Source organism: Lepus europaeus, chromosome X (assembly GCF_033115175.1).
Source record: "Lepus europaeus isolate LE1 chromosome X, mLepTim1.pri, whole genome shotgun sequence".
Taxonomy (NCBI): Eukaryota; Metazoa; Chordata; class Mammalia; order Lagomorpha; family Leporidae; genus Lepus; species Lepus europaeus.
In genome coordinates, this window is record NC_084850.1 from 102,797,193 (window position 1) to 102,809,598 (window position 12,406).

The following is a 12,406-nucleotide window of genomic DNA, read 5'->3' on the forward strand; positions in this document are numbered from 1 at the left end:
TGGGCAGAAAAAAAAGTCACTGCTTCTCATCCCATCTTCCTGCACCAAAAGTCTGAGAAATGGGACACAGGTTTTTAAAGTTCTCAGTGTGCCATAATGGTTATCAGAGGTACTGCCCCACCCTGTCCTCTTGCTGGCTAAAGGACTTAAATCAGGCCAGAATAGTTGAAGCCAGACGCTTTCTGAAGAACAATACAGTCATTCCCGAAATACACACCCTAAAACCCAGTTGGGAAGATTTCACCTGCATTTCCTAGTTGCTGAAAATCGACTGTGCCATTATTCCCACATTTTCTGTATCCTTCCTCAGTTCTGATCATTTTTCCCCCCTCACTTTGTTTCAGGCCTCATTGTTGGGGTGATCCTGAGATACGGCACCCCTGCCACCAGTGGCCGTGACAAGTCCCTGAGCTGCACTCAGGAAGACAGGGCCTTCAGCACCTTGTTAGTGAATGTCAGTGGGAAGTTTTTCGAATACACCCTGAAAGGAGAAATCAGCCCTGGCAAGATCAACAGTGTGGAGCAGAATGACATGCTGCGGAAGGTGAGCTGGGGACGTGACTGTCCATGCCATGGTTGTTGATTCCCTGACTTTGCCTTGACCTTGTGAAGAGAAACCTTTCCAAACACCTGGAGTAGCAGTGACATTCTTGGCTCGCCATTTTGTTTGGAAGCTTTTGGGCCATGATGGTGAGACTGAGCCAACCCTTAACTTGAGCCTTCAGCTTTGTGACCTTCATGGGCTTGTTAGGATCTGTAGCTGAGGGAGGACCCTACCTGTACAATGGGTTTGTAATCCCTGCTCAGCTTGTTTCTTCAACTATCATTTCCCTATTACCATGTCCCTTGCTCTTGCTATGGTTTAAAGATGAGATTGCTTCTTTCTTAACATAAGATTGATTTTACCGTTAGCCTATTTATTCAATATTAAGAATGTAATTCTTGGTTCTCCATGTTCTATAAATATTTGAGAACTTACTCTCATTGATAATTTATGCCAATGGCTAAATGAACATTCAAGGGAAGAAGAATGTCTTGTTGGAATTTTGAGTCTGGGGTGGATATTTGGTACAGTGGTTAGTTAAGAAGATGTTTGGGATGCCTACATGCAAATCAGAGTGCCTAGGTTTAAGTCCGAGGTCTACTTCTGATTCCATCTCCCTGCTAATGTGCACCTTGGGAGGCAGCAGGTGATGGCTCAAGTACTTGGGTTCCTGCCATACACATGGGAGACCTGAATTGAGTTCCTGGCTCTGGCTGTTGCAGACATTTGGAGAGTAAACCAGCAGATGGAAGTGCTTGCTTGCTTTTTCTCCCTCCACTCTTAAAATAAGTAAACAACAAATGTATAAAAAAGAAATTTGAGCCCGAGCATTGTTTTTTCACTTGATATTGTTTTGATATCAAAACCACCCCATGGAAAGAAGGGTTATGTGTGTCGTCATGCAGGTGATTTCCAGGATAAGCAAGAGATCTGTAGTAACTAACATACATTCTATTACCTTGTAGGCCCAGGGCTTCTCAGCAGGAAGTCTTTTGTGTAGTGGTCTAGGAGATCCAGTTTGTGGGGGAACTCCTTTTAATAAAGAACAAGGCTAATGTGTATGAAGGCAGGTTACAGAGTGTACTCCAAAAAACAAAAAATACTGTTTTCAGACTCTCCCCTAATCTTTAAGAAAAAATTGTTCTCAACCTAGAGCATTAAACATGACCAATCTCTGTTCCCCTAATGGCAGTACTAGTGTGCTGTTTGCTCTCACGTGGCATTTCCATAAGCATTGTGAAATTAAATGCAACTGAGGAGAGCTGCCCAGTGGAAAACCCACGCTAATAGCTCTTGAAATGGCAGCTTGTTTCCTTCTTGCTGGATAGGAAAGGGGACACATGGGAGACCATACCAACCAATTGCCATCTTTTAGATCATAATAGAAAGTGAGGCTGGCTATTGCTCTCTTTATCCTTACAAAAACTATTCAAATCCCCACTGCTTAAAACGTTGCCACACAAGGCAAAGAAAGATGAGCGAATAAACCAGGCTGAGATTGCTGCTGCTTCTTGAGGAGGGAAAGAAGGCCTTGGTTGACACGAGGAACATGGGACTGGATGTGAGAAAACCTTCTGCTATTTTATACATGACTGGGTTTGGTGAATTGCAGCAAGTCCTACCGTCTTTGGCCTGTTTCCTCATGTTGGGTAGGCATTGTCCAAGGCTCCTTCTCATTTTGGCCTTCCCTGCTTTGCATGTCACTCTCATCTTTAGCAAAGACATAGAATAAAACACAATCTTATGGAACAAGTCTACTTTTCATTAGGCTGATTAACAATCCCCAATTTCTAAAGAAAAGGCTAAGTTTTTAATCATTAGAACAAAGATTTAAAACAATTGAAATAAAGACCAATGAATCTACTGACATGACACAATTCTTCAAAAAGGTTAACATGTTTGTAGAATGCTTCATTCTTTTCTGAGTATTATAAGACTTTTCTGTTTAAAAGTTTGAGACTGGGGCCGGTATTATGGCACAGCAGGTTAAGTCACCACTTACAATGTTGGCATCCCATATCAGAGTGCTGGTTAGAGTTCTGACTGTTTCTCTTCCGATCCAGCTACCTGATAAGGTGCCTGGGAAGGCAACAGATGATGGCCCAAGTACTTGGGTCTGTGCCACCCATGTGGGAGACCCATATGGAGTTCCAGGCTCCTGGCTTTGGTTGTCCCTGTTTGGGGAATGAATCAGTGGATGAAAGCTCCCCTTCCCCATCTCCCTCTATCTGTCACTCTGCCTTTCAAATAAAAAAATAAATCTTTTTTTTTTTGACAGGCAGAGTGGACAGTGAGAGAGAGACAGAGAGAAAGGTCTTCCTTTGCCGTTGGTTCACCCTCCAATGGCCGCCGCGGCCGGCGTGTTGCGGCTGGCGCACCGCGCTGATCCGAAGGCAGGAGCCAGGTGCTTCTTCTGGTCTCCCATGGGGTGCAGGGCCCAAGGACTTGGGCCATCCTCCACTGCACTCCCTGGCCACAGCGAGAGCTGGCCTGGAAGAGGGGCAACTGGGACAGAATCCGGTGCCCCAACCAGGACTCAAACCCGGTGTGCCAGCGCCGCAGGCAGAGGATTAGCCTATTGAGCCACAGCGCCGGCCATAAATAAATCTTAAGAAAAGTTTCAGACTGATTTTCATGTATCAAACCTACAGGTAATATCAGTCTCTTCAGAGTCACTGAGTTTGTGACTTTGATCTAGGCCACTCATGTAATACAGAAGACTAGTCCCTGAAAAGAGTCTTAAATTTAATAGAATTATGTCTATAAAGGATTCTGTGAGAGGATCCAGAAAGTTAATAAAGAACCAGGAGAGCATCTATTATTGCAATTGAACACTTATAACGATGTGATAAAAATCAAGATGTTTTTATTTCTTGTTGAAAAACATTGGCCAGAAGCTTCCTGTGAGTTCTGAAAAATTGCACTGAATGGCTGTTTCTTAATATGTATTGAAACGGCACATCAAGATAGTTTTGTCATGAGCCAGAAGTGCTGTGAGGAGAACATTCCAGTCCACAGGAGAGTTGTAGCTGCTCTTCTGTAATGAGTTCATGATTTTTCACATTTATGTTATTTACTCTAAATATCCAAACTTTAGTCAGTGACTTCAAATGGTAAACAAATACTGTAACACCAGTTGATATTAAAACTGGATTTTTTTCTTTTTAAAATTTTAGGTGACATTTGATCCAGAGGTATTCTTCAACATTTTGCTGCCTCCAATTATTTTCCATGCTGGATACAGTCTCAAGAAGGTAAGACGTTTTTACCGCTAATTTCTTAAAGCGTGTGACTCTCTGTGCTAATTTACCTGCACAATTTAGTTTTTCTCTTCTCCCAGATTGCTTGTGACCATGTTCTGCACCCACTCAGAGACTTCAGTTGACTCATTACCAGTGACTCATTTCTGTTGTAAAATCTGAGGCTCTCATACATTACCAGTGGGAACATTAAATGGTACAGACACTCTGGAAAACAAGTTGAAATTGCCGCAAGACCTAGAAACGTCCTGCCTAAAGATTGATCTCAGAGAAATGACAAATTCCGTTCACATGAAAACCTTAGTAATGGTGCTGCCTGACCTCATAGATTGAAGACAGATGCCCCTGAGTCCTCTTGTCACTCAGTCATGGTCACAGTGAAGGAGGCTGAAATGGGGAGAGCCTAGGATACTGGACCCGCCAAGGTTACCTCTTTTGCTCAGAGTAGAGGCTAGAGGAGCAAGAACAGATCCCCCATCTTACCCAAGAGGGTCAAGACTACAAGTAAGGGTCAAGTCTGTTTTCCCTTCCAGAGATCAAGGGACCCCTTGATGTCTTACTGTACCACCTTCAGGGTGCAGGGAATGGGGGAGAGGAATTGGACATAAATCCCCTCTCCACCATGGGTGCTTGAAAAGCAGAAGACTGTGTGTTTCTGCACATCAGCCTGCCACATCTGTGCACTCACATGTGGAGTGTCCTGCATTTTACTGATGAGGAAACTAAACTCAGAGTGATTCATGGTGCGTGTGAGGTTATACAGATGGTATGCTGCTGAATCAAGGGTATGCCCTCTCTGACTTCAGGGCCAAGTGTTGTGCCTTTGTACTCTGTTGCTTCTAGGAGCAAGTTTTCTATACAAAAGAAGAAAAACTCGTTTTCCTGACAGCTGGGAGGGTGCCAAAGTCATCTGAATCTGTGTGTCGTTTATTGACATGTGATACATAGATGGTTATTATGGATGTAAATAATGCTAGTCTTCACTTAAAGGGAGAACTTGGGATCTTCAGATCCCATGGATGATGAAGAATTCAGTATTTTAAATAGCTATTCTTAATGTATAATCATAGTTGTTTTAAAATGAAACCAAATCATGGGTTGTGAAAGCCACTCTAATGGTTGATGAACAACTTAGTTTTTTTTAATAACCTCCCCTTTGTCAGCCTTATTTTCTCCAAAGAAAAGCAAATAACAAGCTCTGCCAGTTCCCAATTTAAGCGATTTTTGGAAATGCTAACCTTTCAGGTTATCATCTATTAGTTTAGACTATTTCCTTTTAAAATATTATTCATAGAGGCACTTAAATAGTTGATTCTGATGATTGCCATCTCTGATTAAGCCTGTTGTCAATTAAATGTTTAATAAACATTTCCTCCACTTAAATGATGGTCTGTAGATAGCTATATTCAGACACTTTGACTAATGCACAAATACCTGTATGCAGACCTGGGTGTTTTTTTTTTTGAAAGCTTTTATTTAATAAACATGGATTTCATAGGTAGAGCTTTTGGAATATAGCGGTTCTTCCTCCCATACCCTCCCTCCCACTCCTAAACCATCCCACCTCCTACTCTCTCTCCCATCCCATTCTTCATTAAGAATCATTTTTAATTATCTTTATATGCAGAAGATCAACTCTATACTAAGCAAAGATTTCAACAGTTTGTACCCACACAGACACGCAAAGTATAAAATACTGTTTGAAGATTAGTTAATTCTCATAGTACAGCTCATTAAGGACAGAGGTCTAATGTGGGGAGCAAGTGCACAGTGACTCCTGTTGTTGATTTAACAATTGACACTCTTATGTATGATGTAAGTGATCCCCCGAGGCTCTTGTCATGAGCTGCCTAGGCTATGGAAGCCTTTTGAATCCACAAACTCCATCAGTATTTAGACAGGGCCATAAGCAAAGTGGAAGTTCTCTCCTCCCTTCAGAGAAAAGCACATCCTTCTTTGATGGCTGCGCCTTTTTTATAACTTGGATTTTTGTGCAATTACTCATGCTCGGGGCTTGCTAATAGGACCCTGAAAAGGAAAGAACTCACCTCCTGAACCCTTCATTTTGGGCTCGCTCACTCAGTCCCTCACTCAACATGTTAAAATTTATTGGGGCCGGCGCCGCGGCTCACTTGGCTAATCCTCCACCTGCGGCACCTGTACCCCGGGTTCTAGTCCTGGTTGAGGCGCCGGGTTCTGTTCCGGTTGCTCCTCTTCCAGTCCAGCTCTCTGCTGTGGCCCGGGACTGCAGTGAAGGATGGCCCAAGTGCTTGGGCGCCTGCACCTGCATGGGAGACCAGGAGGAAGCACCTGGTTCCTGGCTTCGGATCGGCGCATCTCCGGCCGTAGTAGCTATTAGGGGACTGAACCAATGGAAGGAAGACCTTTCTCTCTGTCTCTCTCTCTCTCACTGTCTGACTCTGCCTGTTTAAAAAAAAAAACTTGTTGGTAAAGGGGAGAATATAGGATTTTCAAAACCAAGAAGTAAGAATGTAAGACTTAGAATGGTATAGCTAGGAATTAAGATTTTGGATGGAGAGAGGGAGAGGGAGAGGGAGAAAGAGAAAGAGAGAGGAGAAAGGAAGAGAGAGGGGAAGAGAGTATTCTTATCTACTGGTTTACTCCCTGGATGTCTCTAATGGCCAGGGCTGGCTGGGACCAAAGCCCAGAACTGGAAACTCAATCCAAGTCTCCCATGTAGGTGGCAGGAACCCAACTGTGCCATCAGCACTACCTCAGTGGGTCTACATTGGCAGGAAGCTGGGGTCAGGGGTGGGACTCGAACCTGAGCCCTCTGATGTAGGACACAGGTGTCTTAACTCCTCCAGGTGTAGATCCCTGAAGGGTTTTCCACGGTCTGGCATCATTTCCTTTTGTCTCTTCTTACTGTTTTCTGAGGGGGAAAAGTAGAGAGGACTGAGTCAGTTGTGGCTATATTGTAGCCAGCTAAGAACATGGGACTAAAGATCTAGGATTTCACTCAATACCTCCTGCCCTTCATTCCCCAGAGGGAAGTGGTGGGAATGGAGGAGTTCCGTACCAGGGTAGCTTATGTAGTGAGAGTGCAGTGTGCTGGGGTAAGGAAACTGGCTGTGCAGTTAGTTCTGGTGCTACGGTTTAGCGGACATGTGACTTTAGGCAGCTCATGTCATCTCTCTGAGCCTTCGATTTCTCTTATACAAGATGGTCCAGATAACACTTTCTTGATGGGGTGGTTGTAAGAATTGGGTGGGCTAACATGTGGGAGAGTACTTTGTGAACTATGAAGTAAGCATACATTTAAGTACAAGGTGTGATACACAAATAAGGAATAGATCTCTTCAAGGTTCAATAACATTTCAGTTCACATCAGCAGGTGTGAATTCAGGATGAGTAATTGTGTGTGTGATTTTAGAATATATTATGAATGTGATTTTGGTGGTAGATTATATTCCTGATTTTTTACTTCAGCTAATGCCATGAACATGAATCTATCCGATGTGTATTCAAACACTCCAGGGGATTATCACTCCCAAAGAGAGCTGGGCGGCAAGGCGCATCTGGGAGGGATATTTGTTTCTGGATATTTCACATGCTTGTCGTGTCCTAGCACTCCCTGACTTCAGTTTGTGGTGGAGCTATCGGTGGGTTCACAATTGTTGGCTTTTTTCAAGTCTGATTTTTGAAAAAGCATTGGTGTATAAATGTATTAGATTAAAAAGAGATGGACAGTGATTCAGGAGGCAAACACGTGTCTGTGATATGTACAGACAGCGCCCTCATTTGGTGACTGCCAGCATGGCAAGCCCTTGAAGGAGTCTCTTGTGCACAGCTGGCTTAGGGGCAGTAGGCATCCCTTGACACCTCAGGGCCTCACGTGGGGCAAGCACTGGGGAAGGCTGAGGCCCAGGCCTCAGACCCGATGTCTTCCATGCAGGCCAGAGGACACCTGCAGCCATTTTCTGGTCATTCTTCTGGTGATTGCCTGATGCAGGCCAGGTGCTTCCTGTCTTTCCTGGTTGGCAGTTGGCATGCTGGAGCTCCACCACTTTTTTTTTTTTTATTGGTAGCTACAGTATTCCTTGCCCATGTTTGACTAGGGTGTTTGAAGGATTTTTGTATGTTTTCCCCTCAGAATATACCACAGGCCTAATAACTTGTAAGATGTAAGTGTGTGTGTGTGTGTGTGTGTATTTTAAGGTAACCAATGAGTGTGCAGAAGCAGTAAGAGGATTGCAGGATTTTTTTTGCCTCTTTCTGAGTTATTGCTATATCTTATATTGGTATGAGTTTTGTCCTATATAAACTTGTCTACCTTGGATGGAAGGAACTACCTGTTACTCATTTCTCCACATCCCTCTCTATGGTCCCTCTTGCCCAGGCTCCAAGGATGAATCCAGATGAATATAAGGAGATGCTTCAGGGCCTGAGAACAGATATTTAGGACTGTGTTTTCTGAAGCTGAATTAAGCAGAAAGCATCTTAGATAGCAATTTTCACACTTGATTTGTTTCCATTGTAAATCTAAAATATCTTCTAAGGTACCATCAGAACTGGAAGTGGGCCAGTGCTGCAGCTCAATAGGCTAATCCTCCGCCTGCGGCGCTGACACCCCGGGTTCTAGTACTGGTCAGGGCGCCAGATTCTGTCCCGGTTGCCCCTCTTCCAGGCCAGCTCTCTGCTATGGCCCAGGAGTGCAGTGGAGGATGGCCCAAGTCCTTGGGCCCTGCACCCGCATGGGAGACCAGGAAAAGCACCTGGCTCCTGCCTTTGGATCAGCGCGATGCACTGGCCATAGTGCGCTGGCTGCGGCGGCCATTGGAGGGTGAACCAATGGCAAAAGGAAGACCTTTCTCTCTCTCTCTCACTGTCTACTCTGCCTGTCCAAAAAAAAAAAAAAAAAAAAAGGAACTGGAAGTTACTAGCTGAATCATGAAGTAACATATTTGGATTAAATAAATTAAAATGATTGGTTGAGGTCAGTGTTATGGTGTAGCAGGTGCAGCCCCTCCTCTGTCTGTGATGCCTGCATCCCATATGAGCACCTGTTCTAGACTTCTGATCCAGCTCCCTGCTAATGCACTTGGGAAAGTAGTAGAAGATGGTCCAAGTGCTTGGGCCCCTGCACCCACGTGGGAGACCCAGATGAAGCTTCTGGCTCCTGGCTTCAGCCTGGCCCTGCCCTGGACATTGTGGCTATTTGGGGAGCAAGCCAGTGGATGGAAGATTTATTCGATCTCTCCCTGTCTCCCTGTCATCCTCCCTCTCCCTCTCTCTCTCTCCCTCTCTCCCTCCCTCCCTCCCCCCCTCTCTCTCCCCCTCTCTCCTTTTCTTGCTCTCTCCCTCTTTCCTTCTCTCCCTCTCCCCCACCACCCTCCTTCTCCTCTCTCTGTAGCTGCGCCTTTCAAATAAATAAAAACCAGATCTTTTAAAAAATGATTGGTCTAAACCTCAACTTTAAGTGAAGTGAACACTGATGCTGGAAACCTGCTTGACAAACTCCCCCTTTTCCTTTAAAGTTTCTCTTACTACTTTGTAAATTGGGAACAGCATATTTGGGACTAAAGTGACTGCCTTCCCCTAGGTGGCCACTTGAATAAACCTGTTTCCTTGCATCAAAAAGAAAATGATTGGCCTATTTACATCTCCTAGTACACATTGTGTGCATGCATGCATGTGTACACACACACACACACACGTGCGCACACGCGCACATTTGCTGTAATTTTATATAATCAGCCTGAGTAGTTTTGATTGAAACTTAGTCATACCTTGCTTATTTTCTCAGTGATTGAAAGTGCAGAGGATATTTTAAAACCATGACGTTTTAGGCTAAGTGGCCTTATTCAGGAGTGATTTCAGTTCTTTCTTGATGTAATGGAGGAAGTAAGTAGTTTCACTTTTCAGAGAATGTTACTATGTTTCTTGCATTCACTGTCAGACAATCACAATGTAATTCCTGTTCTTTTGTTTTATTCAGAGGCACTTTTTCAGAAATCTTGGGTCTATTCTGGCCTATGCCTTCTTGGGGACTGCTGTTTCCTGCTTCATTATTGGGTGAGTGAACCTTTGTCACATGAGCAAATCAGCATGCTTTCCAAAGGGATGAGATCTACATGGATGCACAGAGTCCAGTATTTTTGATGTTTTTCATGATGGTAGTTAGAATGGACAGTTACACTGTCCAGTATGATAGCTATTAGTTGCATGTGCATAGTTCAATTAAAATTTAGGTTCATTAGGAACAGGCATTTGGTGTAGAAGTTAACTAAGACACTACTTGGAATGCCTGCATTCTGTGTCAGGGTGCCTGGGTTGGAGTCTGGGTTCTGCTTCCAGTTCTAGCTTCTTGCTAATGTGCATTGTTGGAGGCAGCAGGTGTTGGCTCAAGCAGTTAGATATCTGCCACCCAACTGGGAGACCTGGATTGAGCTCTTGGCTCCTGGCTTTGGCCAGGTCCAGCCCAGGCCAAACGTTTTAGACATTTGGGGAGTGAACTGACAGATGAAAGATCTCAATATCTCTCCCTGTCCCCGCCCCTGTCCCTGTCCCTCTCCCTCATCTCTTAAAGCCTGAAAGTAAGGAAGTACACAGAAGACAAACAGAAGGATGTGGGTCATGTCAGAGGGACACAAGAAAAAATGTGTAAAGCCACTGTTTTCCTCCTTTCCATACTTTACTCTTCAGAAGTCACTGTGTGCAGCCCATATGCAAAGCAGGGTGGGAAGGGCTAAGCTACATCAAGGCTAACATTAGCAGTGATAAGCCGTGATGACAGTGTATACCCTTGATGTATGATAAGGATACTTGACTGCTCTAGTCTTCCACCCAAAAATACATTACTTCAATGGATCCATGAGATAAAAATTAGACAAATCTGAACTGTAGGGCATTATACAAAATATCTGACTGGTACTCCTCAAAATTGGTAGGCAGTGACACAGTCCTCACCACAGAGAGTCTCATTGTTAAGAGGGTTGGCTGTAGGGTACAATGAGTCAGTTCCCCGACTGCTTTCACTCCCCTAACCCCTACAACCACTGCTACCACAGGCATACATGCACACATGTATCACACTTTTAAAAAAAAAGATTTATTTATTTGAAAGGCAGAGTTACAAAGAGGCAGAAGCAGAGAGAGAGAGAGAGAGAGAGAGAGAGAGAGAGAGGGAGGGGGGATCTTCCACTCACTGGTTCACTCCCCAAACAGAGAGAGAGAGAGAGAGAGAGAGAGAGAGAGAGAGGATCTTCCACTCACTGGTTCACTCCCCAAATGGCTGCAATGGCCAGGGCTGGGCCAGGCCTAAGCCAGGAGCCGGGAGCCAGGAGCTTCTTCTGGGTCTCCCATGCGGGTACAGGGACTCAAGCACTTGGGCTGTCCTCTGCTGCTCTCCCAGGCACATTAGCAGGGAGCTGGATTGGAAGTGTAGTAGCCAGGACTCAAACTGGCGCCCATATGGGATGTTGGCACTGTGGGCATCAGCTTTACCTGCTGTCCTGCAGTGCCAGCCCCCACACTTTTGTAATATGTGCTGCCAGGCTTTTTAATACTCCCCACTCCTCCCACTGTGTAAGCTGTAGGAAATGTGCTCCAGCCAAGCTGAAGATGTAACTTCAATGTAACTTAGATCCTTCTTAGATCACGTCATATCCTGCACAGCATAAGAAGGGATGCTGCTGGCCTACCTGGCTCATGCGAAGAGTGAGAGGCCAGATGCCTGTGTTTAGAGAGATTGGCCTCTTTCCTCTTTGAGATAATCCTTGACAGAGAAGGCAGTAATAGGTCAATCACTGGGATCTGTGTGATATAAGCCCATTTTTTTTCCTCTGCAGCTTCCAGTCCAGTCATTTCCATGACTTTAAATATACTGTTTTAGAACCTTAGAGTTTTGCAGCAATTGATTACACATTGTATGGATTTCTCTCTGACCCAGTTGCTTAAGATGCCTTTTCTTGTTGCTAATTAAACACCTTACTTCATTGCTGCTGTAGTTGTTAGTGAACACGCCTTTTAAAAATAAAAAGTTCAGGGGCTTCAACAAGATGACCTTAACCACAGACCATTACTTGGTACCGAGGTCCTGTTTGCCTATGTTCCTGGTAAGTATGCATCCATAGCAGCTGCCTGCTGGTTTCATAGATCTCCCTTCCAAGTGCAGTGTGCTAGGCTTCTGGAGTTATCTTCACCTGACAGGTTTACCTTGCCTTCTTATAGAAATCTCATGTATGGTGTGGTGAAGCTCATGAAGATTGTGGGACAGCTCTCAGACAAATTTTACTACACGGATTGTCTCTTTTTTGGAGCAATTATCTCTGCTACTGACCCGGGTATGTCCATATTTGGTTTAATCATTATGATTTTCTGTTACTGAGATCTTGGAGAATTTGGAGCAATCATTAACTTTGGTTGCAATAGAGAGACTATAGTATTAACATGGAATGGTAGAGGAAGTGACTGGTAGGAGAGTTGAATAGATGTAGACAACCATTCTAAGAATGGTGTACATTTCCCTTTTATTGTTGTTGTTGTGGTGGTGGTGGTAGAATGCACAACATAAAATTTGCCATCTTAACCATTTCTATATGTACAACTCATTAGTGTTAAGTCTGTTCACACTGCTGTG

General features: G+C 44.3%; 1 protein-coding gene across 1 annotated transcript in view; it reads left to right on the forward strand.

The window, feature by feature from the left end:
- The window catches only part of SLC9A7 (solute carrier family 9 member A7), a 160,169-nt gene that overhangs the window by 79,586 nt on the left and 68,177 nt on the right, over nt 1–12,406 (forward strand). Inside the window, exons 2-5 of the mRNA XM_062183683.1 lie at nt 345–544; nt 3,721–3,798; nt 9,764–9,840; nt 11,998–12,110. Of these exons, the coding sequence (XP_062039667.1) occupies nt 345–544; nt 3,721–3,798; nt 9,764–9,840; nt 11,998–12,110 (468 nt within the window). The remainder of the gene's footprint in view (nt 1–344; nt 545–3,720; nt 3,799–9,763; nt 9,841–11,997; nt 12,111–12,406) is intronic.